Consider the following 21,039-nt stretch of genomic DNA (forward strand, 5'->3'; position numbering starts at 1 on the left):
TGTCTACTGTAAGTCTTAGCTGAAAAAAAACATCCTGATAAGCCCAAGACAGGCAAAAAATTGCTGTTTAGAACCACTTCTTTCTAAGTGGGGAAAATATTATTAAAGGGTTAAGATGTTGGCAAATTCTTTGTGCTGTTTAACAAAAGTAGATGGTTGTTTTTAATCCCCTGAACACTCTGTTAGCTACTGAATGGGTTAAAGGGTACCTGAGGCTGTAAATAGAATTTGACAAAGATGAATTCTTGAAGGAAAGAGAATTTTTGAGAATTTGGGGTTTTGGGGGCCAAGCCTAGAGAAAGGGGTTTGTGTGTCTGCACACATGACAGAGAGAGAGAGAATGAATATGAATGAAGGCCAAACTCCTGCTTTCTGTAAGTCATCCTCATCTCAGTATGAAAACTCCATCTTTCCAGTTGGTTAGGCCAAACACTGGAAATCATCCGTGACTTCTCTTCCAACCTTACAGCATATCCTACTGGCTCCAACTTCAAGATATGTAACTTCTCATTACCTGCTCCAAGCCACTTTCATCTCTTACCTTAATTACCGTGAAAACCATCTTAAACAGCAAGCCAGGGCGCCTGGCTTTGGTCTGATAAGAAGCCTTCAGCTCAGGTCATGATCCTGGAGTCCTGGGATCCAGCTCCGCATCGGGCTCCCTGCTCAATGGGGAGCCTGCTTCTCCCTCTCCCTCCATCCCCCCCACCCCCCGCTTGTGTTCTCTTGCTTGCTCACTCTCTCTCAAATCAATCTTTAAAAGAAAATAAACACAGCAGGCCAAATGAACACTTTAAAACCTAAGCCAGATCACGTCACTTTTCTGCTCAAAGCTTTTCAATGGTGCATTTCACTATCTTCATAGTGGCTTACAAGGCCCCACAGTATCTAGCCTTCCATTGCCTCTCTAACCACATACCCTATTATTCTCTCCTCGTGTCCATATTAGCTACACTGCCGTCCTTGCAATTTCTCAAACATACCAGCATGTTTTCACCTCAGAACCTTGCGCTTGTTTCCTGGAATGAGCCCGTAACGTTCTTACCCCAGCTATTCTCATGGCTTGCTCTCTCACCTCTTTGCTGAACTGTAATTTCATGAGGTCTTCCTTCCTAGCCATCTTATTTCCAATTTCAAGAGCCCTACTTAGCTACACACACACAAAACATCTCTACCCCCCCTTCTCCGCTTTACATTCTCCAAAGTACTTATTATCTAACATACTAAGTTTTACTTACTTGTCTTCCCTACAACTAGAATGTGTAAATTCTATGAGGGCATGTTCTATGTTTGACATGTTTACTGCCATATTCCCATCCGTATATTCCCATCCGTAAACAGTACATAGCACTTGATAGGTACTATTTTCTAATGAATGAATAGATTTAAGGCAGGAAAAGTACCTGAAACAACTCTTCAGAAAAGGTCTTACCTAGTATTCAATTGTAACTTGTTTTTATCACTGTGGTTTTTCGGTTACCTGTTTGTTATGTGAAATGAAGAAGCTGATATACCACAGTACAAAAAAGGGCAGCACAAGTAGGACATGTGACATAAACCAAATCAGTTCAGAAATAGGCCCCAGAGCTACAGATTACAGTAAACACATGCCTCTTATACAGTAAATACAATCCACAGAAGACATAGAAAGGGCTTCAAACTTTCCTCAGATCACTGAATGATAGAGATCAAGCCTATCTTAATCCACTATCAAGTGCCAGAGACCAGGATCATGTAAGCATTGACCATAAGATGAAACCTAACTCTGTATCATTTAGTTTAACAAGCCCTATTAATGGGAATCCAGTTGCACACCACCTTTATATTGATTTATACCTCATCTATTGCCAAGGATGACACAGTTGATAGTAACTCTCTTAACAAAGGCAAAACACTAAACTTAGGATTTTGTAATATTATCCATTCCTCCATTCTTCATTTACTTCTCTCCCATTCGAACCAGACCAGAATTCCTAAAATGTTAGCAACTTCCACAAAAGTTTCAGAAGTACAGCAATCAAAAATCTTGTCTTATTTTAGAAAATGGAAGGATGACCAAAACTCAAGTGCTTTTTTCAGAAGTGTACATCATTCATCATTCTGTCAAACTGATCTTTTTTTCGTTTTAAACTATAGCTTCTGCTAACTTTGTAAGTTTGGAGTATTTTAGCATAAGAATTCTTTCCCTTGATTTACCTGGTGTGTGTGGTTTTGTATGTTCCAGGAAAAGAGTTGAGTATTCACTATCAATTTTTCCAGGCACCACCAAGAATGCTATATTGAGTGAGGGGTTTCTTCTCCCCCTGACTACATCATACTTTATACTACCAGGTTCACTATGACAACCAAATCTTAGGTCTTTCCAATGGACTCAATTCCCACAGGATCTTGTGTAGTCAGAAAGTACATACTACTACCAAAACTAAAAACTGTAATCATAACAGTAAAATGACAGTTAAAGACTAATTTGAAGACTTAGGACACATAAACAACAATCAGATGAGTGTTTTATCATTAACATTTATTGATGGGATGGATAAATACAGATTGAGAAACATACTTGACAGCAAGATATCAAACTGATAGCCAGACTATAAAATGTATACAACATCCTTTTTTAAATTTTTTAAAAATGGTTTTGAATTTTTTACAAAGAGCCCTTTACTGTAATGGTCACTTACATCCTATCAATCACATTAACAGCAGTAGAGATCCCAGGGGTAGCATCCAGAACTGAGGTGCCCCAAGTAGGACAGAGGCAACAGCAGAATAGTATGCTGAGAAAGGACTCTTAAGAGCAATACAAAGAAAACAGACAAAAATATTACCACAAAATTGTACCTGAGTGACATAGATTGCTAAAGTATTTTACTTTTTTTTTTCTTCTTTGCTCTTTGGTCTGATAAGAAAACGGATAGTTTCAGGAGTGTGGAGTAGGGTGAGGGAAAGGTCGGTTTCAAATCCAGAAACCTAGGTTAACGCTAAGTCAGGCTGCTGCATTCTTTTCTTTGGGTGCTTAACCCAGACAGCACTTCCATCTTGTAACCAATTCCAATGTGATCTACCACTAACCAGTTAGGTCCTCAGCGTTCAACTGAAGAGTTCCTGATAACCTGATGGAGACATACTTGCTCTGGCTTCAATTAGCATGCTGTCAAGCATCCCTCTCCATGCTTAACATGGCAACGGAAAACCCAAGAGTCTTTCTCTTCTTTTCATTCAACCATAAATATGCACTCAAAAAGGGGAAGAGCAGACACTGCTTTTTAGTAAACATTTTCTTTCCCTCCCTTTTCCAATGCCAAGTTCATATTAAAAACGTTAGGAACATTAAAATGGAAGGGTCTCCCACTTTGAAAGTAATTCTCATTCCAGACCACTCTATCAGGTAGGATTACAGTACCATGCTTGTTTCAAACTCACACCCTCAGAGGGATAAAAAGACAAAATAAAACTTGATAGTGTGATACAACACAAACACTTCTTAAACCATCAGGAGCAAACACTCAGTTAAAAGCTGGGTGTTAACAAGCAGCAACATGGGAAATCTGGGGAGGTACTAAAGTCACTGAAAGCTTAGTTGGGACTGCTAAGGGCTTATTTCTCGCCATGTGAAGGGTTGCATAGACTGCTTAAATTCTCCCAAACCCAAGAGAATATCTGTATTCCAACTTCAAGATGTTCTAGAATATCCTCTTCCTAGCATTAGTATCAAAATAACTCCTTTACAAAAGAATAATCCTTTTAAAAAATTAACCTGTTCCCAAGTTCCCACAATTCCTGTGTTTCTGTGGGGAAACAAAGATCTTTAAAATCCTACCATACTGGGCTAAGACCCCTCTAATTGCCTTTGTCCAGAAGCAAAGTATGAGGGGTATGCATTTTTAACATGGGGAATTAGGTAGTAGAAGCTTAAGTAAATCCAGCACTGATGTTACCATGATTTTATTTCTATATCCTAATCCATTGCTGTTTCCAACTGGAGATTTAATTTTTTTTTTCTATCAACACTGGTGAAGCCAATAATATAGAACTATGAAAAACAATACACTGAATCAAAACACAAAATCATTAAAAAAAAAAAAAAAAAGAAAAAGAGGAAGCTGAGAGTCACAGATATGGAAACACACTGATTCATGAGTGAGCAGCTTAGACTAATTCCTACATATTTTCTAAACCCAAAAAGCATAACTGATATTGCAGAAGACCAATTTAGCTTTAAATTAATGCTTCACTAGAGTTCAGCCAACAGCAACACAGGTATCTGATTAAAAGCCGTAAGGACATTCCACAGGTGTTTGTTTTTGCCAACAGAAGAGTCACGCAAGGTTTTAGGAATGAATTTATAAGAACTTGAGGCTCCACGCCTGCTTACCACCACTTATCCTCGATAGTCTAGGTTAAAAGAAAAAAAGCCAAGTTTAACTAGACTAACTTTGGATGGATAAATCCCATTTCTCACCCTGTGAAGGTGTGAGCATAGAGAAAACACAGAGTTTAGACACCACAAAACCCTCTGAAGCCTAAGTTTATGTAATTTGCACAATAGGCATGCTAGTCAACAGGCATATCTGCGAACCCAAATGCAGCAGCTGCATGCAGAGCACACAGGACATTCATGACATATACACAGATCCAAAAGCTGTGGACACTGTAGATACCTTAAAACAGCATCAGGAGGCATTAATATAGAAGTCTTTAAATTGACCTACATCAGCAATGAAACCGGTACAAAGGCCAGACTGCACAGCATAAAGCAGCTCTTAGGCTCTAGTAAGCACTTTTTCTAGTTCACTCCTGACAAAAGGTCCAAGCAACTAAGTACAGATGCCATGGGGAACAGCTCTGAGGCCAAGTGGGTATGTCTGCCTCTGTGGTGAAGGAGTGCATATGATTAGAAAATATGTGACATTTCATGAGAAAAACTGAACGCTGGAAAAGACATTTTCATAATCAAATCAGTGATCAATTCCACAAAGATACAGATCCAAACTAAACAAACTTTTGGGAAGGTCAGGAAGGAAAGCAGACGCCACCAAACAAAATCTAAACAAACAGAAAGCCTAGATTTAGTAAACACATCACACATCTACCAATTACCTAGCATAACAGAGAAAATATCAGGGAGCTAGAGGAAAATGCCATCAGTGAAAATGAAGTAACATTCTATGTATTACTGGTTTACAGGTCGGCAGAGAGCTCATTTTACACAGCAATGGCAGGCACTCTAGACAGTTCAAATATGCAGAGATGCAGGACATTAATTCACCTTAAGGTTTACTGTACATATTCCTTCCTATATTAGGCCAGTGCATCAACAATTCCAACTGCCTCAGTTTTCTCCCCAACCTGTTCCCGGCAAGCAGCAGCACATGTACAACTCCTGTCTCCCTATGACTTCCAATGAAAAATATTCAACTTTTCTATACAGAATATTTGGTGTAAAGGAAGCTGCATTAAAAACAACAAGACATTCAAATTGCATCATCTTTTCCATAGCAAAAAATACCATGAAGACCAAAGAATATCACATCAAATGATCTGTGGCTTAGTGGCATTTTCAGTTAGACAACCTGGCTTAGAATTCTTTCTAGTCCCTTGACAGATTTCTTTCCTCAACTAAAGTGTTGAGTTTTGAGTGTCAGGATCTTGAACACCAATTATCCTGAAATCTGGGATAATCAAAAACCCGTAATAGGACTCCTGATCCTTTTTTTTTTTTTTAAGGAACTCTTAGAAATCTTCTGAAAAACCTCTGCCTAGAAACTAAAGCCACCAAAGATGGACAATGTGCATCTGTGGGCTAGGGTTGCTCACCCTCATGACACCAGTACTGTTAAATTCACAAGCTCCAATCTCTGAAGTCACATAGGTTGCAAAAATTAAGGATGCAGCTGTTTCCCTTCAGATATACAGATAAAAAGCAAGTCTTACATTCATAATGCAATTTACAATACAATATCCTAAAAATACCCAATCACAATTTCATTGTTTTCAGTATCCTCTAGGTCCATGGCTTCTCCCAGAACTATTCTCATATATGGTCTGGGCTTTCAGAGGCAGGATATACAGCACACATTCCCCTTCCCCTCAGAGACCCTGAGATTGCTCTCACTTGAACACTTTCCCAAAGCCCAACTTGAAAAAAGACACACCCAATTCTGTAGGGCAGAAGCCAGCCTTGCTCTCCAATCCTTCTTCCTCAACCCCACCTTTGTTCTGCATCAAAAGGGAAAAGGGGGTAAAACGGAAGTTTTTATAATGGAGTCCAGAATCAGGCCATTGGCTGCACTTGCCCCAACTAGAATTTAGAAGGCTACCACTCAATTACAACATAAAGAAATGGGAAAATACCATGCTAACACATGCCTCTTCCTTCCTTTATGTTCTAAAGGCCACACTGTGTTCTCTCTAGTAGACTGTTGGGAAGTGAAAATGGTGAGGGACAGGGAGGGAAAGATAAAACATGATTTTTAAACACACACTTAAAACCACACATACCCACACTTACATACACACTTAAAGGTCTCAACACTTCAAGTGGCCAGAGCCTATCAGACAGAACTCAAGGCCAAAAGCCTACCCTCCCATCCCCGCTACACACCCTCCCACCCTCCAATCCCACCCCCCAGGAGTCATTGCTATGTATCTCATACACACAGCAAAATCCCCATCCCCTCCCCGATGATATAAAAAAAACTAAACAGATAACTTACTTTCTTTAAATTATTTTTTAAAAGTCTCTTAAAAGATTTTGACGTTTAAATACTTCCTCTCTTCTGATATATTAAACACCAAAAGGATCCACAATTGTTTGATAAAACAAACCCTCCATATTTCAGTCCTGGCAAGAAGAGGGAAGACATCAACTCTAATCAACCTAATTAGGAGGTGGAGAGGCCAAGAACAGAGAAAGTATTCTTAATCCTTCACAGCTTCAACACATTCTCACCTCTCTAATACCAGTAAAAACTATAATAAAATAGTTAAATTTCTGAGGCAGTAGATATAATAACCAAGCCCCTCTACCACCCTCCCACCTGCATGTCAATATTAATTATTCCCTAGTCCAAGAAGGGTGACATAGTTCATAAGGGAAGTATTCTCTTAGTCCACAATCAGTAGTTAAAAAAAAAAAGTTGTTTTTAAGGAAGTTTTTTTTTCTCCTCTTCTTTTTCTTTTTTACTTAGGAAGGGGTGGAAGTGGTGGAGGAGGTTCTGATGGTAGAGGTGGTAGCCGGGGTTTGTCTGTATTGCCAGATCTGGAGGACATTCCACCAGCCCGTGGATTCAGATATTCACCATAAGAATGAACAAAATCAAATGCAGGGGGCTGAGTGGGCTGAACACCCTGGGCACTGAGAAGGGAGTGAAGCATATTCACAGTATCCTGATAGTCTATTGTCTGAGTTGCATTGTGACCATTGGCCCCAGTGGGCCCTTTATCCAGTTTCATATGAGGAACTCGAGTTTTACAGCTGGGCTGTGAAAAAGGAAGGCCACTTGTGTCTGAGCTATGCCCAGGCAACTGGGCCATTGAAGGAAGAGGAGGGAAGGAGAAATTTATGGAAGAGGATTTAGTACTCTTGGCAATCTTGGCTGGATGATCAAACACTGCCCCTCCAGTCTCTTCAGGGGGACCCCTTTTACGAGTAGAACTGGAAGAGGAGAAAGAACTAGACAAGCTATAGGTTTTGTGTGCTAAGGTGCTTGTCTGGCTACTATGTTTTGGATCACCTGGACGTTTGTTCCCAGTACCAGCTGGAAGCTGTGAGTGAGAGTGCTTGTGTGAGTGGTGATTATGATGATGATGATGATTAGATGGGTGAGTCTTGTGCTTTTCTTTGTGCTCTCGGCTCTTTGTGACACTGTCCTCTACAGAATTGTGCTTGTCAGCTGCAGCATGGACTTTAATGCGCATTTTTATCTCCTCTGGTTTTGAAGAGGCAGCTTTATCTCCACTGGCCACTGGGATCCTCATTTTGAGAGCTGCTTTGTCAGCCTTTTCCAGAAAAGGCCGCTCAGGGTTTTCTGAGCCCTCTATGGGCATTTTCAGAATGACCGAAGAATGGCTATCATGGTGAGACAGGAGATTCTGGGCCGCATATGCATATTGTGACTTCACATTGGCCTCCATGTTCTCCAATTGCCTCTTCTGGGCAGCCAACTCTTCTGCATGTTTTGCACGGTATTCTTTCAGTGACACTTTAGCTGATGGCACACTCTTACTATTCTGCTTCTGGGAAATAAATGCATTCGAACCATCCTGTTGCAAAGGATGATCAACTCCCATAAGTGCTAAATTCTCACTAGTCCGATGACCCTGAGCAGGTTCCAGTTTAAAAGGAGGTTGGGAGGACAGCCAACGCTCGCCCTGCAACATCTCCACATTGCTTACGTTGCTGGATGACTCTTCAGTGGCTGGAAGGGAAGGCACTGCACTTGCAGAAGAAGTTGACATGCTCATTAAACCTGCAATAGTTGTGTCTGAAGAGCTCTGGGAAATCATATTGAGAATTGTCTGCTCCGAAGTGTTTTCATCTGTTCCTCGATCATCTGCTTTTGTCTTCTTGGCAGCCTGGCATGCCTAGAATGAAACAAATGACATCACTTCAGGTAATTTATATAAAAAGGAAAAAAAAAACTGGAATGAGGGGACACTGCAACACTGGAAGTTCTGGATAGCCCATCGGCAGGCTACTCTAAGATCATTAATTATAACCACTAAAAGTTAAGATTTTAAAAACCTTCAGTCAAAAGTCATACAAACAAGATCTCAAGGAGATCTCTGCACTCCCACATTCACTGCAGCATTATTCACAATGGCCAAGATGTGGAAGAAACTCAAATGTCCATTAATGGATAATGGATAAGCAAAATGTGGTATATAAGTACAATGAAATTACACTTAGCCTTAAAAAAGGAAGAGGAGGATTCTGGGAAAATGTCAAAGTAGGAAGCACCAGGAATCTCTCCCCCTCAGACAACTGAGCTGGCAGAATTTGTCTGATGTAACTGTTTTGGAACTCTGGAGTCTGTTAAAGGCTTATAACTTTTGGGGTAAACCTTGGACAGTAAATTGGGGTTAATTTACATCAATTTCACCTCTCAGCACATTAGCAACTACCCATCTCCTACCCCAGACACAATGGAGGCGGCTGTGCACCTGTTGCTGGAGTAGCTTACACACTCTGGGGAAACCAGTACCAGCGAAAAGGACTCTCTCCTGCAAATATCAGGCTCTGTGCTCTGATCCCTGATTGTAGTTTCTGACCAAAGAGGTAGAGACTAAGAGGCAGGCAGCCATTGTTACTGCGCCTCCCTCTACTGTTGCAAGCTCCTCACCCTCTGGCTAACGTGACTTCCAGGGGACTTAAAGGACCGGCATCCTTTCTCCCCTTCATTTTTTGCTTTTTGCCCCTTTTGGGAGCCAGACATTAAAGAGCAGGGTATTTAAAAAAAAAAACAAAAAACAAAACAAACAAAAACTGCAAATAGAGAAAATTAGAATATTTTGACCACACATTCCCAGGGAAAGAATCAGAAAAGAAGTGAGAACACCTTAGGTTTATACCTCAGGCTGATCCTCAGCAGAGACACCATCCAAAATCAAATCCAGCCCCCCCATCCAAAAATAATAACAAAACCCAGAAAAGCCTGGGAATCTGATTTAGATTCAAATGTCCAGTGTTCAACCAAAAATCACAAAGCATTTTAAGAAACAGGAAAGTATGGCCCATTCAAAGGAAAAAAATAAATCAACAGAAACTTCCCCTGAAAAGGACCTGATGGCAGAACTACCACACGAAGATTTTATTTTATTATTATTATTTTTTTTTTTTAGAGATTTTATTTATTCAGTTGAGACACAGAGATAGCATGGGCAGGGGGAGAGGCAGAGGCAGAGGGAGAAGCAGGCTCCTGGCTCAGCCAGGAGCCCGATGTGGGACTCGATCCCAGGACCCCGGGATCATGACCTGAGCCGAAGGCAGACGCTTAACCATCTGAGCCACCCAGGCGCCCCCACATGAAGATTTTAAAATAACTCCCTTAAAGATACTCAAATAACTTAAAGGAAGTTATGGAGAAGGTTAAGAAAACAATATATGGGGGCACCTGGGTGGCTCAGTCGTTAAGTGTCTGCCTTTGGCTCAGGTCATGATCCCGGGGTCCTGGGATTGAGCCCCGCATCGGGCTCCCTGCTCCACAGGAAGCCTGCTTCTCCCTCTCCCACTCCCCCTGCTTGTGTTCCCTCTCTCGCTATGTCTCTGTCAAATAAATAAATAAAATCTTAATCATTGAGTCTAAGGAACATAATGAAAAAAGATTGAAGCAAGTGAACAGAGACCTATCGGACACCAACAACTGGACCAACACATGCAACATGAAAATGCCAGAAGAAGAAAAGAAAGGGGCAGAGAGAATATATGAAAAAATAATGGCTGCAAACTTCCCAACTTTGATAAAGACAAGAATAGAAACAAAAGCTCAACAAATTCCAAGTAAGATGAACTCAATGAGACTCACACGAGACATACCAAATTTCAAAAGCCAAAGACAGAGAATCTTGAAAGCAACAAGAGAAGTGAGTCAACAGGTACAAGGGATCCTCGATAAGATCACGAGCAGGTTATCTCATCCAAAACATTGGAGGCCAGAAGACAGTGAACCAATACATTCCAAGTGCTAAAAGAAAAAAACCTGTCAACCAAGAAACCCATATCCAGCAAAAATGTCCTTCAAAAGTGAGCAGGAAATTTAAGACATTTCCAAATAGGTAAAAGCTGAGGAAGTTCATGACTACTAGACCAGTCAGTCGTCCAAGAAGTGCTCAAAGAAGTCCTGCAAGGTGAAATGAAAGGAGACTATACAGTAAATCAAAGCCATATGGAGAAATAAAGATCTTCAGTAAATACATGGACAATTACAAAAGCTACTTTTTTTTTTTTTAAGTAATCTCTACCCCCAAACATGAGGCTAGAATCCACAACTCTGAGAACAAGAGTCCCATGCTCTACCAACTGAGCCAGCCACATGCCCCAAAAGCGACTATTGCTTTAACAATGGTCTATAACTGTGCTTCCTGTTTTCTACATGATTTAAGAGACTAATACATTTTAAGGAAAAAAAACAATTATTTGTGTAAAAGCCAGTATTACTGTAACTTTGGTTTGTAACTCAAGTCTTATTTTCTATTTAATTTAGGACCCTAACACATTTAAAAGGATTATTAGGGATGCCTAGGTAGCTTAGTTGGTTGAGTGTCTGCCTTCGGCTCGGGTCATGATCCTGGGGTCCTAGGGTTGAGTCCCACATCTGGCTCCTGGCGCAGTGGGGAGCCTACTTCTCCCTCTGCCTGCCACTCCTCCTGCTTGTGCTCACGTGCTCTGTCTCTCTCTCTCTGACAAATACAATCTTTTAAAAAAATTTAAAAAAAAAAGGATTATTAGTTTATGTTCTGGGGCATGCAATGTATAAAGAGACAACTTTGTGACATCAACAACTAAAAGATATGGGGACCCAGCTATAAAGAAGAGAAGTTTTATGTTACTGAAGTTAAATCAGTATAAATTCAAATTATTGTAACTTTATGATGTTAAACATAATCCTCATGGTAACCACAAAGAAAACAGACATAGAATATACACAAAGGAAATGAGAAAGGAAGTTAAAATTTTCACTATGGAAAAATCAACTAAAAGACAGTAATGCAGGAAACAAGGGACAAAAAACTACAAGGCAGGTAGAAAACAAACAGCATAAGCATAGTGACATTATCTATAATTACTTTACATGAAAACAGATTAAACTCTCCAATAAAGACAGATATTGTCAAAATGCATAAAAATACATGATCCAGCTATATGCTGTCTACAAGCAACTAAGATCCTAAGACCCAAAAAGGTTGAAAATGGAAGGAGGGAAAAACATGTATCATGCAAACAGTAACCAAGAGAGAGCAAGGGTGGCTACACTAATATGAGACAACATACATTTTAAAACAGAAAAGGCTTCAAGAGACACGAAAGGACATTATATATTAATAAAAGGCTCAATTTAGCAATTTTAACAATTATAAACATTTGCACTCCTAATAAAAGACAATCAAAACTGACAGAAGACTTCACTTGGAGACTTTAATATCCACACAAAAGGGACAGAACCACCACAAAAAATAAGGAAACAGAGAACTTAAATTCACAAAATTGTGGAAACTAAATAACACTTTTAAACAACTAATGGATCAAAGAAGAAATCAAAAGGGAAACTGGGAAATACATAGGGATGAATGAAAACAAAAACACAACATATCAAAACTTATGGGATGCAGCAAAAGCAGCACTAAGGGAGAAATTTATAGCTATGAACACTCACATTAAAAATAAAGAGCTCAACTTAACAAACTAAAGTTATAATGTGAGGGACTAGAAGAAGAACAAACTAAAGCCAAAGCAAACGGAAGGAATATAACAAAGATTATAGCACAGATAAACAAAATAGAAAACAGAATAGAGAAAAATTAATAAAACTAGAAGGTGGTTCTTTGAGAAGATCAAAAAAATTAAACCTTTAACTAGATGGTCTAGGAAAAAAACAAAAGATTCAAACCACTAAAATCTGAAATGAAAGAGGAGACATTGCTATCAATTCTACAGAAATAAAAAGGATTTTAAGGGTACTCTGACCTTAAGGCAATCTGGAAGAAATGGATGCATTCCTAGAGACGAATAAACTACCAAAACTAAAACAAGAAGAAACAGAAAACCTGAACAGACCCATAACCAGCAAGGAAATTGAAGCAGTAATCAAAAATCTCCCAACAAACAAGAGTCCGGAGCCGGATGGCTTCCCAGGGGAATTCTACCAAACATTTAAAGAAGAACTAATACCTATTCTTCTGAAGCTGTTTCAAAAAATAGAAATGGAAGGAAATTTTCCAAACTCTATGAGGCCAGTATTACTTTGATCCTAAAACCAAACACCCCACTAAAAAGAATTACAGACCAATATCCCTGATGAACATGGATGCCAAAATTCTCACCAAGATACTAGCCAACAGGATCCAAAAGTATATTAAAAGAATTATTCACCACAACCAAATGGGATTTATTCCTGGGCTGCAAGGGTGGTTCAACATCCACAAATCAATCAATACACTACATTAATAAAAGAAAGGACAAAAACCATATGATCCTCTCAATAGATACAGAAAAAGCATTTGACAAAGTACAGCATCCTTTCTTGATTAAAACTCTTCAGAGTGTAGGGATATAGGGAACATACTTCAATATCATAAAAGCCATACATGAAAAGCCCACAGGAAATGTCATTCTTCAATGGGGAAAAACAGAACTTTTTAGGTCAGGAACATGGCAGGGATGTCCACTATCATCACTATTGTTCAACATGGTACTAGAAGTCCTAGCCTCAGCAGACAACAAAAAGAAATAAAAGGCATTCAAATAACCAAAAAAGAAGTCAAACTCTCACTCTTTGCAGATGACATGATACTCTATGTGGAGAACCCAAAAGACTCTACCCCAAAATTGCTAGACCTCATACAAGAATTCAGCAAAGTGGCAGGATATAAAATCAATGCACAGAAATCAGTTGTGTTTCTATACACTAACAATGAGACAGAAGAAAGAAAAATTAAGGAGTCAATCCCATTTACAACTGCACCCCAAAACCACAAGATACCTAGGAATAAACCTAAACAAACGACAAAGGATCCATACTCAGAAAATTATAGAACACTCATGAAAGAAATTGAGGAAGACACAAAGAAATGGAAAAACCTTCCATACTCATGGATTGGAAGAACAAATATGTTACAATGTCTATGCTACCTAGAGCAATCTACAGATTCAATGCAATCCCTATAAAAAAAACCAACTTTTCTCACCGAGCTGGAACAAACAATCCTAAAATTTCTTTGGAACCAGAAAAGACCCTGAACAGCCAGAGGAAGGTTGAAAAAGAAAACCAAAGCTGGTGCCATCAGAATCCCAGACTTCAAGCTCTATTACAATATAATCATCAAGACAGTACGGTACTGGCACAAAAACAGACACACAGCAGAACACACAACCCAGAAATAGACCCTCAACTGTATGGTCAACTAATATTCGACAAAGCAGGAAAGAATATCCAATGGAAAAAAGACAGTCTCTTCAACAAGTGGTGTTAGGAAAATTGGATAGCCACATACAGAAGAATGAAATTGGACCATTTCCTTACACCACACACAAAAATAGACTCAAAATGGATGAAAGACCTAAATGTGAGACAGAAGTCCATCAAAACTCTAGAGGAAAATACAGGCAGAAAACTCTACAACCTCGGTTGCAGCAACTTCTTGCTAGACACATCTTCAAGGGCAAGGGAAACAAAGGCAAAAATGAACTACTGGGGCTTCAACAAGATAAAAAGCTTTTGCACAGCAAAGAAAACAGTCGATAAAACCAAAAGACAACCGACAGAGTGGGAGAAGGTATTTGCAAATGTCTTATCAGATAAAGGGCTAGTATCCAAAATCTATAAAGAACTTATCAAACTCAACACCCCCAAAAAGCAAATAATCCAATCAAGAAATGGGCAGAAGACATGAACAGACATTCCTCCAAAGAAGACATCCAAATGGCCAACAGACACATGAAAAAATTCTCCACATCACTCGGCATCAGGGAAATACACATCAAAGCCATAATGAGATATGACCTCACACTGGTCAGAATGGCTAAAATTAACAAGTCAGGAAACGACAGATGTTGATGAGGATGCAGAGAAAGGGGAACCCTCTTACACTGTTGGTGGGAATGCAAGCTGGTGCAGCCACTCTGGAAAACAGCTGGAGGTTCCTCAGAAAGTTGAAAATAGAGCTACTGTACGACCCAGCAATTATACTACTAGGTATTTACTCCAAAGATAGAAATGTAGTGATCCGAAGGGGCACCTGCACCCCAATGTTTATAGTAGCAATGTCCACAATAGCCCTATTATGGAAAGAGCCCAGATGTCCATTGACAGATGAATAAAGAAGATGTGATACATATTATATATATATAATACACACACACAAACACACACATGTACACACAATGGAATACTGCTCAGCCATCAAAAAATCCGAAGTCTTGCCATTTGCAATGACATGGATGGAACTAGAGGGTATTATGCTAAGTGAAATAAGTCAATCAGAGAAAGACAATTACCATATGATCTCACTCTTACGTGGAATTTAAAAAATAAAACAGAGGATCATAGGGGAAGAGAGGAAAAATAAAACAAGACAAAATCAGAGAGGGAGACAAACCATAAGAGACTCTTAATCATAGGAAAAAAACTCAGGGTTGCTGGAGGGGAAAGGGTTGGAGGGATGGAGGAACTGGGTGATGGGACATTAAAGAGGGGGGAAAAAGTGAATTTTACTCTATGTAAATTGTACCTTAATAAACCTGACTTAAAAAAAATTTTAAAAAAGAGTACTCTGGGGCGCCTGGGTGGCTCAGTTGGTTAAGCGACTGCCTTCGGCTCAGGTCATGATCCTGGAGTCCCTGGATCGAGTCCCGCATCGGGCTCCCTGCTCGGCAGGGAGCCTGCTTCTGCCTCTGACCCTCCCCCTCTCATGTGCTCTCTCTCTCTCTCATTCTCTCTGTCTCAAATAAATAAATAAAAAAAATTAAAAAAAAAAAAAAAAGAGTACTCTGAACAACTGTATGCCAATAAATTAGATAATCTAGATGAAATGGACTAATTCCTAGAAACATAAAACCTACCGAGAATAAACCATAAAGAAATAGAAAATCTGAACAGTAACTAGGAAGGAGACTGAATCAGTAATAAAATAATTTCCCAACAAAGAACAGCCCTGGACCTGATGGCTTCACTGGTGAATCTTTTTAAAACTTTTCCAGAAATTTGAAGAGGAGGCAACACCTCTCAACTCATTCTATGAGGCCAGCATTACCCTGATATCAAAGCCAGACAAAAACACTCATGTAAAAATTCTCAACAAAATACTAAACAAACTGGGACGCCTGGGTAGCTCAGTCGGTTAAGCATCTGTCTGCTTTGGCTCAGGTCATGATCCCAGGGTCCTGGGATAGAGTCCCACATCGGGGCGGGGGGGCGGGGGACGGACTTGAGTCTGCTTCTCCCTCTGCCTACCTCTCCCCCTCCCTGTGCTCGCTCTCTCTCTGACAAATAAATAAATAAAATCTTAAAAAAAAGATACTAACAAACTGAATGTAGCAGCATATTAAAAGAATTACACACTATGACCAAGTAAGACTTACTCCTAGAACGCAAGAATGGTTCAACATACAAAAGTCATCCATGTGACATGCCACATAAACACAATAAAGGAAAAAAAACGCATGATCTTCCAGATACAGAAAAAGCATTTGACAAAATTCAACACCCTCTCATGATAAAAACACCCAACAAACTAACAGAAGGAAACTACCTCAACATAATAAAAGCCATATATGAAACACTCAAAGCAAACATCACATTCAATAGTGAAAAACTGAAAGCGCTCTGCTATGATCTAGAACAAGGCAAGGATGCCCCTTTCAATTTTATTCAACAAAGTATTAGAAGTTCTCATCAGAACAAGTAGGCAAAAGAAAGCATTCAGAGACACCTGGGTGGCTCAGTCAGTTAAGCGTCTGACTCTTGATTTTGGCTCAGGTTATGATCTCAGGGTTGTGAAATGGAGCCCCATGTCAGGCTCAGTGCTGAGCATGGAGTCTGCCTAAGATTCTCTCTCTCCCTCTGCCCCTCCCCACTGACGTTCTCTCTCTCAAAAAAAAAAAGAAAGAGCATTCAAATTGGCAAAAAAGTAAAATTATCTGTTTGCAGAGGATATAATTTTTTTAAAAAAGACTTTATTGATTTGACAGAGAGATAGCACGAGCAGGGGGACGGTCAGGCAGAGGGAGAAGCAGACTCCCTACCAAGCAGGGAGACCGTTGAGGGACTCGATCCCAGGACCCTGGGATCATGACACCTGAGCCGAAGGCAGACATTTAACCCTAAGGCAGATGATATAATCTTACATAGAAAACTCCACATACATAAAAATTATTATTAATAAATTCAGCAAAGTAGCAGGATACAAAGTCAACACATAAATTTCAGTTGCATTTCTATACATGAACAATCTGTAAAGGAAATTATGAAAACAATCCTATTTACAATAGTATCAAAACAAAACAAAACAAAAATCTTATGAATTAACTTAACCAGGGAGGTGAAAGACTTGTACGATTAAAACTGGAAAACACTGCTAAAAGAAATTAAGACTAAATGGAAAACTCATTCCATGTTCTGGATTCAAAGACTTCATATTGTTAAAATGTGAACATTATGACCCTAAGCAACCTGAAAATTCAATGCAATCCCTATCAAAATCCCAATATTTTTTGCAGAAATAGAAAAGGCCACCCTAAAACTTATATGAGATCTCAAGTGACCCCCAAATAGCTAAAATAATCTGGAAATGAAGAACAAAACTGGAGAATTCACACCTCCTGATTTCAAAACTTACTATAAAGCTACAGTAATCACTGTACAGTAATATAGTGTGATACTGGCATCAAGAGACATACAGATGAATGAAACAGAAGAGAAAGCCCAAAAATAAACCCTTGCATATATGGTCAAATGATTTTTGCCAAAGATGCCAAGACCAAGACGGGGAAAGGATAGTCTTTTTAATAAATGGTGCTGGGAGGGGCGCATGGGTGGCTCAGTCAGTTAAACGTCTGCCTTCGGCTCAGGTCATGATCCCAGAGTCCTGGGATCGAGCCCCGCATCGGGCTCCCTGCTCGGCGGGAAGCCTGCTTCTCCCTCTCCCACTCCTCCTGCTTGTGTTCCCTCTCTCACTGTCTCTCTCTCTGTCAAATAAATAAATAAAATCTTAAAAAATAAAAATAAATGGTGCTGGGAAAACTGGATATCCACATTCAAAAGAATGAAGTTGGACCCTTACCTAATACCACATACAAAATTAGCTCAAAATTGGATAAAGGACTCAAAGCAATAAAACTCTTAGAAGAAAACAGGACAAAGGCTTCACAACAGTGGATTTGGCAATTTCCTGGATATGACATCAATGGCACAGGTAACAACAAAAAAAAAAGGAACAATCTGGACTTCAAAATTTTTTTATTTTTCTAATTAAAAAATTTAAAAACAACTTCAAAAAAATTAAAATTAAAAACAGAATTACCATATAATCCAGCAATTCCAATTCTGGGTATATAACCAAAAGAATAAAAATCAAGATCTTGAAGACATACTTGTACACCCATGTTCATGGCAGCATTATTCACAGTAGCTAAAATATGGAAGCAACTTAAGCATCCATCAACAGATGAATGGATAAGCAAACTGTGGTGGATACATACAAGGGAATATTACTCAGCCTTTAAAAAATTCTACAATATGGTACAACATGGAGGAACCTTGAGAACATTATGCTAAGTGAAATAAACCACAAAAAGACAAATACTGTATTATTCCATTTATATAAAGTACTTAAGAGTAGCCACATCACAAAGACAGAAAGCATAATTGTGACTGCCAGGGGCTGGGGGGAAGGGGGAATGGGGAATTATTTAATGAGTATAAAGTTTCAGTTTCAAAAAATGAAATGAATTATGGAGACGAATGGTAATGATGGTTGCACAACAATCTGAATATACTTAATACTCCTGAACCGTACATTTAAAAATGGTTAAGATGGTAACTTTTATGCTATACGCATTTTACCACAATTAAAAAAAAAAAAAAAAAAGGAAATCCTGCCATTTGCCACATGAATGAACCTGGAAGGCCTTTTGCTGTGAAATAAGCCAGACACAGAAAGATAAAATATGATCTCACTTATGTGAGGAATCTAAGATTTAAACTCATATAGACAGAGTAAAATAGTGGCCTGGGGGTAGGGGGGAAACAAGGATGTATTAGTCAAAAGGTACAAAGTCAGTTATACAAGTCCTAGAAACCTACTGTACAACATAATACCTGTAAGTAACTGTATACTCAAAAATTTGCTAAAAGGGTAATCTTACATTAAGTGTTCTATCACATCCCCCAAAAAGTTACAGCAATCTATACCAATGCTACAAGCCAATTAAAAAAACTAATTTGTGCATATCTAAAATTCATTCATTAACATCTATGCCTTATGACTGCTTATGACAGCAGTTACTCCAAAAGCAAATTCCAGAAATTTTGGTGAGGTGTCATATGATCACAGTGATCACCTATGTGCTCTCAAGCCTCCTGTGAATCCTAGGCAAACTCATTTTCTACAATTTACTAAACTCAGGAGAATGAAATTAATTTTATCAATCTGGATTTCTGAGAATGCAGGGAACATTTTTATTTATTTTTTTTTAAGATTTTATTTATTTAGGGGCACCTGGGTGGCTCAGTCCTTAAGTGTCTGCCTTCAGCTCAGGTCATGATCTCAGGGTCCTGGGATCGAGTCCCTCATCGGTCTCCCTGCTCGGCAGGAAAGCCTGCTTCTCCCTCTCCCACTCCCCCTGCTTGTGTTCCCTCTCTCGCTATGTCTCTGTCAAATAAATAAAAATCTTAAAAAAAAAAAAAATTTATTTGAGAGAAAGAGAGATAGTGAGAGAGAGCACAAGGAAGAGGGAGAAGTAGGCTCCCCGCTGAGCAGGGAGCTCGATACCAGGACCCTGGGATCATGACCTGAGCCAAAGGCAGATGCTTAACCGACTGAGCCACCCAGGCACCCCTGCAAGGAACGTGTTTAAATGAACTTTCTATCTAATGCCAAGGGAAAAAAGAATGATTCCATTATATAAATAAGATTTGAAAAATATCTGAAATACAACTTTAGGGGGCGCCTGGGTGGCTTAGTCGTTAAGCATCTGCCTTCGGCTCAGGTCATGATCCCAGGCTCCTGGGATCGAGCCCTGCATTGGGCTCCCTGCTCCACGGGAAGCCTGCTTCTCCCCCTCCTACTCCCCCTGCTTGTGTTCCTTCTCTCGCTGAGTCTCTCTGTCAAATAAATAAAATCTAAAAAAAAAAAAGAAATACAACTTTAGCCTGCAATCTACATAAAAACAAAATTTAAAATCCATTTAAAAAGCAAATAATGTCAAAGCAGAATAATACCAGCTCTAACCTTGTAACTCTATCTTTCCTCTACCAGAACCCAACACTTTATGACTCAGAGTAGCCACATTTTTTCCCTAACAGTCTCCACACAGAAAACACTCAATCAATGTTGCCGACTGACTATATCACAAGAGTTGCACAACACAACACAAATCCTGCTATCACCTATCACCACTGACTTCTGGGCCAGAATCTAAGTTATGAAGTTGAAGTCATGATTATTACGTAACTAAGAAAAGGGTAATTCCAAACCTGGGGTACATAACCAATTCTGGTATATTCACTGTGCAGTCAAAAGAAAAAAAACTGGTTTTGTACCACAAGCTGACAGCAATAATTCTTACCCTCCAATTCCGAATTCGTTTGAGCCTGTTAGGGGTTTTCTCCAGAATCTGTAGAAATTCATGTGTCAGTTCTACAAATGAAATAGAACATTTAAGAAAAACTCAGAGAAGCAGAAGTAAAAAAACAAGAATAACCTCAACTAACTATTTTCATCTGAATCAAGTCACTTTGGGCCAGATATGTGACAGATCAAGAGCAAGTGCTTTTCAAGGTCCCTTACTCTAAAACTTACCATCTAAAAGTTCCAAGGTCACAGTGGCGTCAACATACTCCCACCAGTGCTTCCCATCAGTTGAGACTGGGATCTCCCAGTTGGACCACTTGCAAGCCAGATGAATGCAGACACAGGCCACCACAGGAGGTGTGTACTGCAGGCTAAATGTGGTCAAATGCAAGCTGACATCAGAGGGAAGGAAACAAGAGAGTGTCATGAGCTCTCAATTCTGAACCCAAAGTTAAAACTCTCCATTATTTAAAAAGAAAAAAAAATTTAAAAACACTGGAGAGTAAGAAGGGTAAGAAATATCCAGTGCTC

At 39.4% G+C, this 21,039-nt stretch overlaps 1 protein-coding gene across 3 annotated transcripts in view; it reads right to left on the reverse strand.

The window, feature by feature from the left end:
* Window positions 1–2,500: 2,500 nt before the first annotated feature.
* CCNT1 (cyclin T1) overlaps window positions 2,501–21,039 on the reverse strand; it is a 36,287-nt gene continuing 17,748 nt past the window's right edge. For 2 of the 3 annotated variants that reach the window (XM_006729266.3, XM_081821579.1), the window contains 3 exons: window positions 20,737–20,900; window positions 20,504–20,574; window positions 2,501–8,586 (listed from right to left, as the gene is read on the reverse strand). In XM_006729266.3, coding sequence (XP_006729329.1) covers window positions 7,183–8,586; window positions 20,504–20,574; window positions 20,737–20,900 — 1,639 coding nt within the window. In that variant the 3' untranslated portion in view covers window positions 2,501–7,182. The remainder of the gene's footprint in view (window positions 8,587–20,503; window positions 20,575–20,736; window positions 20,901–21,039) is intronic. The other variant, XR_004074208.2, reaches the window with a different exon arrangement.

The sequence above is a fragment of the Leptonychotes weddellii genome, chromosome 5, assembly GCF_054177405.1.
Source record: "Leptonychotes weddellii isolate Sample4059 chromosome 5, ASM5417740v2, whole genome shotgun sequence".
Classification (NCBI taxonomy): domain Eukaryota; kingdom Metazoa; phylum Chordata; class Mammalia; order Carnivora; family Phocidae; genus Leptonychotes; species Leptonychotes weddellii.